Raw genomic sequence first — 12,514 nt, 5'->3', positions numbered from 1 at the left:
TTAATGAGCATTTGTGATCGATGGCCCCGTCAAGTGTTCTACGCGTTTATAACAAAAAATCCTACCTAAGCTAGTAAGTAGCCTTAGAGGGCTATGCCGGCGTCATCGAGCGAGTAGGTGAGCTCACGGGGCTCAAACCTGAGGATCATACCATAAGTTAACAGTTTCGTTTGAAATCAATAAAAACTACAAAAGACGCGAATACAACAAACTGAATTAACATACTAATACTTGATACTAGTCAGCGCTAGAGCGAAGTTAGAACATGATTGTATAGTCGTCGGTTCTTGATGGTCGATTGATGGCAGTGCGCCATTTCGCGAAATCGGCACGACACGAGAACCCTCTCATCGTGGCCGCCGGTAACTACATTCTTGATCCTCCGGACCGAATGATAAAATGGTCGACATCTCCCAAAACACGTTATTTCGGATCCTCCCGATCCACTAACGGTGCTTTTAGGTACCTCAAGCACCGGTCATCGTTCTCGTCGTCCCGTCACTTGGGACGAAGAGCTCGGCGAGTGAACTAACCCACAGACATAGCCCACAGAGATTCTCGCCGGTTCTTCTCAGTGGGTCGCATTTCCGAGCCGGTGGTAGATTCTGCTAAGAACTGCTCTTGCTAGGGTCAGTGTTAGCAACTTAGCCAGGTTTGAGCCCCGTGAGCTTACCTACTCGTCCGGTAACGCTGATGTAGCCTCTCAAGGCTATCAGCATAGTTCAGAAAAAAATAAATCTAGATGCGCGTGCAAAGGTTCAAGCTAATCGGTCTTCAAGTCAATGAAAGTAACGTTCAAAGATTCTGTTACATACGAACAAACATATATATACCAAACTAATAAAATATGGTGTTAAAAAACTAAAGCCATGGTTCACCTGGTGTTAACTGGTTACCTATTGGAGACCATTCACAATTACAGTACATAAAACGCACACCTTCAGATATGAGATGAAAGTTTCCCCTTGTTGGAATAACTTACGTATATTCATTTGTACATATAGGTATATATAGTGTTATTAGGTATAACAATCATACGGAATATATATAAGAATGCTTCGCAGCAAAAATGGCTGGGATTTCACGACATTCCGGGTACAATACTCAAACACTGAACCAATACATATCAGTGAGTATAGAAATAAAAAAATTACATGGGCTAGTTTTTTTGTGACTGATTTCATTTCCAGGTTTTTATTTTCCTACCTCTCCTGATAGCCTTGAGAGACTATTTCAGCTTTACTCTAACGCGTGTAGGTGAGCTCACGGGGCTCAAACCGGAGTGTTGCTAACACTGACCCTAACAAGAGCAGTGCCTCGCAGAATCTACCACCGGATCGGAAACGCGACCCACTGAGAAGATCCGGCGAGAAACTCAGTGGGCTTTTCCAGAAAGTTCATGAACATCTATTAGGTACTTACCTACCATAAAAACTTATGAAATTAATTCAATTCAAATATTAATGTAATATAAAGCACAAAATTATCTTAGTTCCTGAGGCGGATCAACTGTAGTATAACTGATGGAATAGCTGGCGATAGAAAATGACGCAAGCTAAATTTCTGCGCGCAATTATTGATCACGACAGCTAAGACGTAGTACATATATGCATAGATTGTTGTGTAAATACGTGTTAAATGATGAGTATTCTATATATAATAATATGTGAGTAAATAAATGCTGGCATCGTTTGTACAGATGTTTTAAAGTTTTAATTCGCACTGTATAGCACAACACTAGTTAAAAAAGTCTGGTTTAAAAAAGTTTTGTTGTTGTTGTTTTTTTCGTTTATCATTAATAATAATATACTTTATACATGCGTGTTTGTGGAAAATGTATGTATGATTTTTCAGATGGTGTTCCGGTAGAGTAGTAATTTTATTTTATATTTTAGGGTGAATGAACCCACGGCCTATCTGGTGTGAAGTGTTTTCAGTTTAGACACACACCGCGTGAATGCAGTCACCCACCTTATGAAAAGAACTCGAAATATCATTTGTATAGTATAAATACCGCCCTATCTTACAAACTAGTTGTTTTTTATCTATATATTAATACGTGAAGCAAAAACTTTGTATCCCTTTTTACGAAAATTGCGCGGACGGAGGAGTATGAAATTTTCCACACTTATAGAGAATATAGAGAAGAAGTGCACAACGCTAATATTTTTTTTAAAATGATGCATAATATATACTTTAAATCAATAAAGAAAACATTACACACACTACATACCATGTATTTGACGCACGTCGCACACACGCATGCATACTATTATTGTCAAACTTTTGTTCTTGACGTCTGTTGTCAAATTGAGATGAAATACTGTTTGTCATAGATTATACACTTAATATATTTGAGCTGTTTGTCTTTGTAAATATTTTTTATAGTGTAGTCTTGGAGAAATTTAAGTATAAAACACAATCATAATAGTGTACAAATTACAATTCCAATTAATTATAGTCGAATTCCGACTACTGCGGTAACACCAGTTTAACGTAATACGTAAACGAATCAAACTACCTATGAACAAATAGACAGGCATATTTTAAATGGAAAAGTGAGTTTATTTGTTTGTAACACTTTCACGTCTCAGCTGCTCGACCGATCATTCATCATTTAATTTTGCACATGTACATTGTTAGGGATAGAGAAAAGGGTACCTTTCAACAAGAAAAAGCACTATTTACGAGGAATAGCTTTTCATACCTTAGCGCGAGATATGCCGTCTGAAACCTAATCTATATATATAAAAATGAATTGCTGTTCGTTAGTCTCGCTAAAACTCGAGAACGTCTGGACCGATCTGACTAATTTTGGTCTTGAATTATTCGTGGAAATCCAGAGAAGGTTTAAAAGTTGAATAAATATGAAAATGCTCGGAATTAAATACAAATAATAATTTTGTTTTTCCTTTGATGTGTCCCCCATCGGACGGATTCCTTTTGTTTGTTTTAAGTTTATTTTATACAAAAGTTTAGGTCTTTTATCTATCGATTGAGGCACTACGAAGTCTGCCGGGTCAGCTATTTGAAATAAAATGGTCCCTGGTTTAGGGCGAAAAAAATAGCACTTTTATTTAGAACCAGCGGACCCGGCAAAGTTTGTTTCGCCACACGGTTTGTTTCAAACACATCAACCGGTCAACTTCAAAATTCTACTTTAATTAACCAAAGAATATATTACGTTTAGCTGTCAGTTGCGTTTTGTTACACCACGTTTTATGGCACGTCCCACGGGAATGTGATAAAATGTATCCTATGTCCTTCTCCTGGTTCTAAACTACCTCCTCACCGATTTTCAGTCAAATCAGCTCAGCCATTCTTGAGTTATAAATAGTGTAACTAACACGACTTTCTTTTATATATATAGATATAAGAAACGTTGACGCTGTTTATCAAATCGCATTTCACATCATTTTGTAAAAGCAATATAAATTACTATTTATTTCTTTGTTTCAGAAACTACCGTATCCAAAAGCAGTAGCCTTCATAGTCACAAATGAGTTTTGCGAGAGATTCTCCTATTATGGAATGCGAAGTAAGTTTTTATTTTATTTATTTATTTATTTATTTATTTTGTTCTCTGCGTAATAATGTTTTTATAAGTCATTGAGAAGATGTAAGTTGTCATAGTATTTACGGAATTACAACAATATTTTAAAACTACACATATTTACAATCGTTTATTATTGCAGTTGTTCAAAGCACTGTCAACAATGTCTGTAGATTTGTATACATAAATATATTTAAGCATAGCATACAAACTGTTGTGTGTATTTTTTATTTTATTGCTTACATGGGTGGACGAGCTCACAGTCCACCTGGTGTTAAGTGGTTACTGGAGCCCATAGACATCTACAACGTAAATGCGCCACCCACTTTGAGACATAAGTTCTAAGGTCTCAAGTATAGTTACAGCGGCTGCCCCACCTTTCAACCCGAAACGCATTACTGCTTCACGGCAGACATAAGCAGGGTGGTGGTACCTACCCGCGCGGACTCTCAAGAGGTCCTACCACAAATCAAATCAATCAAATCAATAGATCACCGAAATAATTACATATTCATAATATATTATCTATTTAAATCAATTATTCCAATTTATTTATTTATTTGAATATGTTTTTTTTTGCAATAAATTGAATGTCAACGGGAAAATAAGTACATTTCTCATATTACGTAAAGTGTTTAAAAATTAATTAACACGATTAAAAAATTATAACCTTGTTAATCTTTGAAGCTGAACATTTGCACTTGATATGTACGCGTGTACAATAATTATTTCCAACTTGTGGCAAATAACATGTGTCGTCGATGCATGTTCAATTGAATGCTTTTTCCAGTATAGCTTTAGCAAGCAGGTATTATCTGTCTGTATGTCGCAACCGATTTCACCACGTATTTCGGTAATCAGACGTAGGTACTTGAGTTTACAACGATCTCAATCGACCTATTTCTGTATTTAATAACAACTAGCAGCCCGATCCGGCTCCGCTTGGGTCTTTAACAAAAATGTCAACGATATTTGACGTTGTTTTATTTTCTTAACTAAAAGAACACTCAATGTGGCATAACTATAATACTTAGACATATGATACCGCGACACTTTTTGTAAATAATAATGTGTTCTATAAAGTCGTATTACATTATTTTATTCTATCATCAATAGTTTTCGCAGGGCACGCGATGTAACGAATATTTTAGGTAATTTATACACCTTGGGTTACATTATTGGAGTTTTAGTAAAGATCCCTAAGGCATAGTGTGGCTTCCAAACAGTGAAAGAATTTTTCAAATCGATTCAGTAGTTTCAGAGCCTATTCAATACAAACAAACAAACAAATCTTTCCTGTTTATAATATTAGTACAGATTATACAACAAATAATGGAGAACATGTTTGCAATATGTGCGAAAACTGGTCAACAAAACAAATTTACTTAATTTATTTTCTTATTCTAAAACATTTAATGAAACATTATCGACTCCCTAATTGTTTATAAATTGCGTTTTTTTTTTTATCTGAACATTTGAACCATGCCTCCTTTTTTGTGTTCATTTTTAACGTACGTATTAAATTATCGTATATCCGACTACCATATCCTACTTAGTTAACGAGAAAAAAAAAATTTTTTTTTTTTCCCATCTCTTGTTCTATTTTAATGTCATCCTATCTAACAGTATTAATAAACATTATTAATTTATTTTAAACTAAAAATGTGATTAAACTAATACATATGGGATCTTCAACGACCACTTTCTGGTAAGGCGCATTGTGAAACGGCAAGGTTATGGGCCTCCTAGCTTATTTTATGGTTATCGTGCCCATTTTTGTCGCGAAGCAGTCAAGCGTCCGGTTTGAACGGTGCAACATGTGCTATGATATACAATTCAAATTTCGACCCCATGTTATTGGGTGGGTTGCATTTACTGATTCTTATGTATTCCACTAATCATCTAACCAGGAGTGTCTGCATAGCTTTAATAGCAAAAAACTCATAATCGAACTGGACTGAGTATCGATAATTCCGGATCAAATCATTTCAAGTCCATTTACCAATGTTACATTACAGCCTTTGATTGCAATAAAAAGTTGCATGCGAACTAAAATTGAAAAGGAAATATCCATAACGCAAAACGACCGCCGTAATTACGTCAAGTCAAGAAGAGTTCTTATATCTATAACTATTCAATAACAGAAAATTAAAAACAGTAATTATAGGCAGGTTATATAAGTAACATTTTTTTATTACGAATTTCATTTCATAACATAAGTCCAAGTCTTCCTCGCAATAAAATGTTCTTGGCCATTTATTTAAGTAGGTTGTTTTCCCGTTCAACGATTGCAACAGTCACAAATATAGATGAAACATGCCTGGCAAAACAATGAATTCGACAAATTCGATTATTGCAGATTTCCAAAAAATGTGCATAAATAACGCTCATGGGTGTTCACGGTTGGTAGCTTATAAACAATGCATTCAAATCGTTCATGACTTGGGTTATGGTTGCCCTTGAATTACTTAAGCTTTAGCTATTAAAAAAAAAAAACAAAGACAGAAACAAATAAAAGATAAAAAGCTTACGTAAAACAACTGACCTTCTTTCTCGACCTTGCGATCGTTGACACTGATGTTATTTTTTTTTTTTTGCAGCAATTTTGTCGTTGTACCTTCGAGACAAACTGGGCTTCACAGATAATGACGCCACAGTCATCTACCACGTGTTCACGATGTTTGCTTACTTCTTCCCGGTTCTCGGAGCCATGATTGCCGATGGATGGCTCGGAAGATTCAGGTAATTAAGTACTCTTACCTCAGATTCGATTTAAAATAGAATTATGTTATATTTTTTTAACTTTTTCGAGAAATATAAACTACAATCATGTAAAAGTATCTCCTCCGTTTTCGCGAGCCGTTGTAATCAGTTGTCCTTGACCACGAAAACAGTACATTGTACGAGTTTTCGGAAATAATACAATAACAATGAAATTAAAGTGAAATTAAACTAGTTTTAATTACACATTCAAGTAGTTCAGTAAAACGGTCAATGACCTCGATTCTTTTTTTAAATTTCGATTTTCTATTAAAGCAGTTTTTACTATGTGGTTTTTAATGTATTCCGTTTTTTTTTACAGGACCATATTTTATTTGTCACTGGTCTACGCTACGGGTAGTGTTCTAATTTCGCTGACCGCTATGCCCCCTATCGGCTTGCCGCAGTTGTAAGTTTTTTTTTTACTATCGTGGTTGGGAAGATGTGTTAATGCTCCATCTGGTGTTAAGAACTAACCAGAGCTCTTTGACATCAATCACTTGAACCTGACATCCTATCATCAGTAGGTACTTAAGGTTCATAGTTTGGTAGGAAAGCTGATAAAGAAGTGCGGGATCACTAACTTGACTGAACAACCTATTATCACGAAGACCCTCGAACATTACTGATATGATGTACTAATTAAATGCAATCACAGCACAACATCATACCCGATCCTGTCGACCGAATGGTAAACGGTCGACGTCGCCTTAAGTACGTCATTACGGATCCTCCCGAACCATTAACGATGCCTTTAGGTACCTCAAGCCCGGTTACCGTCTTCGCTGAACCTATCGCTTGCGACGAAGGGCTCGACAAGTAAATTAACCCATAGACAGAGCCCACTGAGTTTCTCACCGGATCTTCTCAGTGGACCGCGTTTCCGTTCCGGTGGTAGACTCTGCGAAGCATTGCTCTTTCTAGGGCCAGTGTTACCAACACTTCCGGTTTGAGCCCCGAGAGCTCATTTATACGCTAGGGTAAAGCTGAAATAGCCTCTCTAGGCTATCAGCATAGGTAGGGAAAAAAGGACAACATTATTCTACTAATATTACCTATATACACGCAATTGAGGTTGTTCCACAATAGATGCAATAAATATGTATGTACTAAAAATTAAAATTAAACTTATACAAATTCTATGTCAATAACTTAGTTATTTAATTTTGGTAGCGGCTGATACGATGCCTGTAAATTTCAAAGACATAAAAAAAGCGAAACTGTTCATAACAGTCAACAGTTAACAGTCGTCCACACAAGTACGCCAAAAAACGAAAACCTCTAAAACCTCAACTCATCAGAAATTGGTACGATTTCGATAAAAATTCGCAAGGCATTTCGCAGTAGCATAAATACATAGATGATGATGATGATAATACGTAGATGATGAAGTCACCTTTTTTGAGGTGACAACGTCTTATAATTCGATGGAGCTGGCTGCACGCACGAAAAAACATGACTCATGCGGCGTTGCCTCGCTCTGAGGCGTTCCATTTAAGCTTGAAGTGCAAGCGAGAGCGCGCAACGAGCGACAAAGAGGCACAATCGGCCTCCGCGTTCGGCAGCATTCGACATGTATTTCTCCTACTTGTGTGAGCGGTGCATCCGTGTGGACAGCTGCTAAACAATAATACATTTACATGTTTTCGTCAAGTATGAAGTTCAGTGAAAAGTGAATGTGGTGTCAATTGTTTATAGCAACGATAATTGCGATAATTGAAAAATGAAACCATTCCATCAGTATTTTCTTATGACGTTGTCACGTTCAACCATCGTCAGTAAACCGACTTTACAGACAACCGATTTTTTTTCAGCGAACTCACAATATTGGCGTTACTATTGATAGCTTTCGGAACGGGAGGTATTAAGCCCTGTGTGTCTGCTTTCGGAGGAGACCAGTTCAAGCTACCAGAGCAGGCAAAATATCTCGGCTATTATTTTTCTCTTTTCTACTTCGCAATAAACGCGGGTAGTTTGATCTCCACCTTCTTGACTCCGATTCTGAGAGCTGACGTTCACTGTTTTGGAGACAGTGATTGCTTTTCATTGGCTTTCGGAGTCCCAGGGATTCTAATGGTGGTTTCGATTTGTAAGTTATTCATTGAATTTGAATAATTTATTTAATAATAAAAAATAATAAAATAACCGTATGGATTTAAAATTTAATTAAAAATAACATTATTTCGTTTTATTAAATCCTCATAATAGATGTTTTACATAGAATTTGAAGATTTTAATACAAAGATAATCATTATAATGCGTATCGAAATGTTTTCAGTGATCTTCGTCGCTGGTCGAAGACTGTATATAATCAAAAATCCATCAGGAAATGTTCTAGGAAAGGTGTCGACGTGTGTTGGGGTATGTACTTTCTTATTTCACAGATGAGTGAACGAGCAAGGTGTTCAGTTGTTACCGGACCCAAAAACGAAAAATAAAACCGAAGTCTCAATTAACATATTATTATAGCACATATTTTAAAAGTCAGTCATATTTTAAAAGATCACTCACAGGCTTTTGGCGAAAAGACCGATTATTAAACTTTTGCCTAAGTTTTTACGGAAACTTAACTTACGTGTTACATTTTAAATCTCAACATTATAAATCATATTGATAGCAATAATAATTTAATAGCTTAATGAATTATTTTACCCACGGGTTACACAAGAAATAACAGGTTATAAATAGGTACATCTCTTATATTCCGATTTAATAACCAACGTAAGTTCTTTTTATATGCATAAAATAAAAAAAAATAAAAAGTAATCACACTCTAAAATAAAAATATCAGAAATGCTAATTATAAAATATGTATGTATAACGAGTATTTCAATCAGATTTCATTTATATAAAAACGGTTGATTGAAATATTAGTGCAAAAACTGCTACTCAGTATATACTTACTTTGAAAAATCCTTTGAAACAATAGAATAAAGATCATAATCCCCATATAACTTTACATAAGCTATTACTAGTACTTACTAAACTACAATAATATAATTACCTCATATTGAAAAGTAGTTTCGAATTGACTCAAGCTCTAAGAAAAAAACTTAGGCGTGGTTATTTGTTTGCAGATAATCAAAAAATTAATGCTATTAAATTTTATTACATTCAGCATGCTGTGGTCAAATCCATCAAAAACAAACAGAAGAGAGACCACTGGTTGGACCACGCTGACGAAAAGTATGACAAGAGCCTAATCGAGGATATAAAGTCGCTGTTCAGGGTTTTGGTGCTATTCGTTCCTCTACCAGTGTTTTGGGCACTTTTTGATCAGCAGGTATTTTAAAAACACATTTTTGAATATTCATATTTTATTTATTTATTTTTAAATAAACAAAATAAGAAATAGAAAAAAAAAGTACAGTTGAATATCTTTGCTATTTGTCAGGGTTCCAGATGGACCTTCCAAGCTGACAGGATGGAACAAGACATAGGTAGTTGGACGCTCAAAGCTGATCAGATGCAAGTCCTTAATCCTTTCCTGATCTTAATATTTATTCCTCTCTTTGAAGTGGTAAGTCAAACAACTCAATCAACCATGAGTCCTGATCGTTAACTTTAAAATTATTTCGTGTTCAGATTTCTTTCAACTTACTAAGTTTTATTTCAGGCAATTTATCCATTCCTAACTTGGTGCAGACTGATAAAGAAACCGCTACACAAAATGATTTGGGGTGGAATATTAGCAGCTTGCGCATTCCTTATTTCAGGAATAGTTGAATTAAATCTTTTGGTATATATATATATCTTTATACAAATTTCGATTTATATTAATTTTTACAAAATCCAGTTCATATGTTCATGTTTGTGTTTTTTTTTTATATTTTCAGCCTACATACGGTACTCCGGTATCGGAAGGGTTGGCTCAACTCCGAGTGTACAATGGATTTGACTGTAATTTTACAATCAACACAGGAGATTTCAACGCCAACAATAACAACATTCATAGTATTGGACCACTTTCGGTCTATGAGCATCTGGATATTAACACAGATGGGTCTATTGAACTGCCGTATTATATACGTGGTGAAGGAAATTGTTCGAATATCGTGTACAATGGAAATTTCTATTTAAAAGAAAATACTGCTAACTCTTTCTTCATTAATCGGGAAGGAATTTCTAACTTCACTGATAATAATGACAAAGCAATCAACGGAGTAAGCGTTAGGTAATTATTTCAATGTTTGAACTTTTATCGTACGTGTAACTTATATTTTCAGTCCATTAATCACAAACTCACGTTTCATCAAAATTAAAATATATTAATGAATTATAATTAAAATACATTTTGTAATCTATAAATTATTTTACGTAGTCTTATAATTCATCATGGTGATAGTTATGACAAGTTTTCGGATTAAAATACCTCTCATAAATATCACTCCAAAAGGAAAACATTTCTTGTTCCTTTCTTGGTTCAATTACTCTAAATTTATTTCCTATTAGCAGCATGTTATATTTATTTGCGGATACCGGAGGCCAAGTGATCTCTCCTTTAAAGTTCGGCGGTGTTGGATCACCATGTTTCACAAAATTGGACCAAAGTTCCGTTATTCTTTTAATAAACAGTCTATCTCTGTGCTTATCATCTTTGTTTACTTTTACGTAAACATCAACCAGTGGCTCGCAATTAAATAAATAGCAAATTTCATCTCCGCTTGAGGCTCCCTTGACTTTTGCATTCGATTCACCTATCGATGTCGCTTTGAAAGCATTGAAGTAGCCCTCGTACTTGAATTTATAAAGGTATATGTTATTTTCAAATTTCTTGTAATGAGTTTTAACATATTTGAAAATAGGATACACATGTAAATCAGAAACGTATTTTAAAAACATTCCAAGAGAATTCTCAGAAATCGTAACATTAAAATATGTTTTCTTTATTTCATTCGCAACTTGAACGTATGCTTCTGATCCATATTTGTGAATGCATCCATCGTGAAATGGAACAATGAATTTGAATGAATTTGTCATTAAATTCAATAATTTTGCGTTATGGAGGAAAGGTATAGCTTCTGAAATACATTCTTGGCTGTTAAAGCCCATCAAAATCGGTTTAGATCCCTGACTCTTATCTTCAGATTCATAATATTCGAATGGTGTTTTCAAAAATAAGGTTTTCTTAATATTTCTATCAACGATAGGTAGAAAGGTATCAAAGGCCGTTGATGGTCGGTTATTTCTTTCCTACTATAAATTTTACTTGCAGCTTGAACAATATATTTTGTTGAAGCATTTTCTAAATTTTTCATATCAAGTTTCTTCAGTTCCTTTCGTAATTGTCTTTCTTCCGAAACATGGTCTTTTTTTAAAAGTGACGGCGAAAACATCGCTCCACTATGTAATATTAACTTCGAGAATAAGTTGTTATATTTAGTTGTCGATAACATAGATATAAGCGTCGCAGCGGACCCACTACCCATTAAGGTCAATTGATTTTTATCGCCTCCAAACGACTTCAAGTTTTTTTTTATCCACTTCAATGCAACTACTATATCTTTTAGACCCATATTTGTATGCGTATCTGAATTATTCACTTTCGCAAAACCAAATGCGCCAATTCTATGGTTAAGTGTAATGACAATCACATTATTGTCTATAAAAAAGTCTGGTCCGTGTAACTGGCTGAAGCTTGATGCGAAAGCGTATCCGTGGATCCACACGAGTGCGGCCTTTAATTTGTCTCCCGATTTCGGAATGTTTGGCGTGTAAATGTTTAGATGGAGACAATCTTCGTATCCATACAGTGAGTTCTTGTGAACTATGTGCGCTTGAGGGCACGCGCCTCGATACTCCACACTTGCGTCGAGAGGTCGTTTCCAATTCTTCAGTTTTTTTGGATTTTTAAACCTCAATTCCCTTACCGGAGCCTCAGCGTACGGTACTCCGTAAAACGCGAAATAAACGTTGCCATCAAAAACGGTCAACCGACTCATGCCAACGATCGTTCCCTGTTCAACTTTGACACGAACTTTATAGCATTCCGCTCCAAAAAATGTGAAGATTGAAAAAAGCAAATTCAATACATTCATACGTAACGTTAATACTTTTTGATGCATTATCAAGTTATAATTTCATTTTATGTTTCTTCGATTGAATTATCGTCGCTCTTGTTTTATTCGCAAGTTTTCAGATTTAATTAAATTTTTACATACACACACACACACACTCACATAAACACAAAGTATTTTACTT

At 35.2% G+C, this 12,514-nt stretch overlaps 1 protein-coding gene and 1 pseudogene across 1 annotated transcript in view; one reads left to right on the top strand and one right to left on the bottom strand.

Moving 5' to 3' along the window:
• LOC114246925 (peptide transporter family 1) overlaps nucleotides 1-12,514 on the top strand; it is a 37,070-nt gene that overhangs the window by 22,609 nt on the left and 1,947 nt on the right. Inside the window, exons 2-10 of the mRNA XM_028179678.2 lie at nucleotides 3,460-3,538; nucleotides 6,154-6,295; nucleotides 6,636-6,722; nucleotides 8,128-8,402; nucleotides 8,592-8,674; nucleotides 9,432-9,596; nucleotides 9,708-9,833; nucleotides 9,930-10,052; nucleotides 10,150-10,487. Coding sequence (XP_028035479.2) covers nucleotides 3,460-3,538; nucleotides 6,154-6,295; nucleotides 6,636-6,722; nucleotides 8,128-8,402; nucleotides 8,592-8,674; nucleotides 9,432-9,596; nucleotides 9,708-9,833; nucleotides 9,930-10,052; nucleotides 10,150-10,487 — 1,418 coding nt within the window. The remainder of the gene's footprint in view (nucleotides 1-3,459; nucleotides 3,539-6,153; nucleotides 6,296-6,635; nucleotides 6,723-8,127; nucleotides 8,403-8,591; nucleotides 8,675-9,431; nucleotides 9,597-9,707; nucleotides 9,834-9,929; nucleotides 10,053-10,149; nucleotides 10,488-12,514) is intronic.
• Nucleotides 10,517-12,493, bottom strand: LOC149503548 (juvenile hormone esterase-like; annotated as a pseudogene).

This window comes from Bombyx mandarina, chromosome 01, assembly GCF_030267445.1.
Source record: "Bombyx mandarina strain Sakado chromosome 01, ASM3026744v2".
Classification (NCBI taxonomy): Eukaryota; Metazoa; Arthropoda; class Insecta; order Lepidoptera; family Bombycidae; genus Bombyx; species Bombyx mandarina.
Note: the sequence above shows the minus strand (reverse complement) of the source record. Positions and strands in the feature narration are given on the sequence as shown.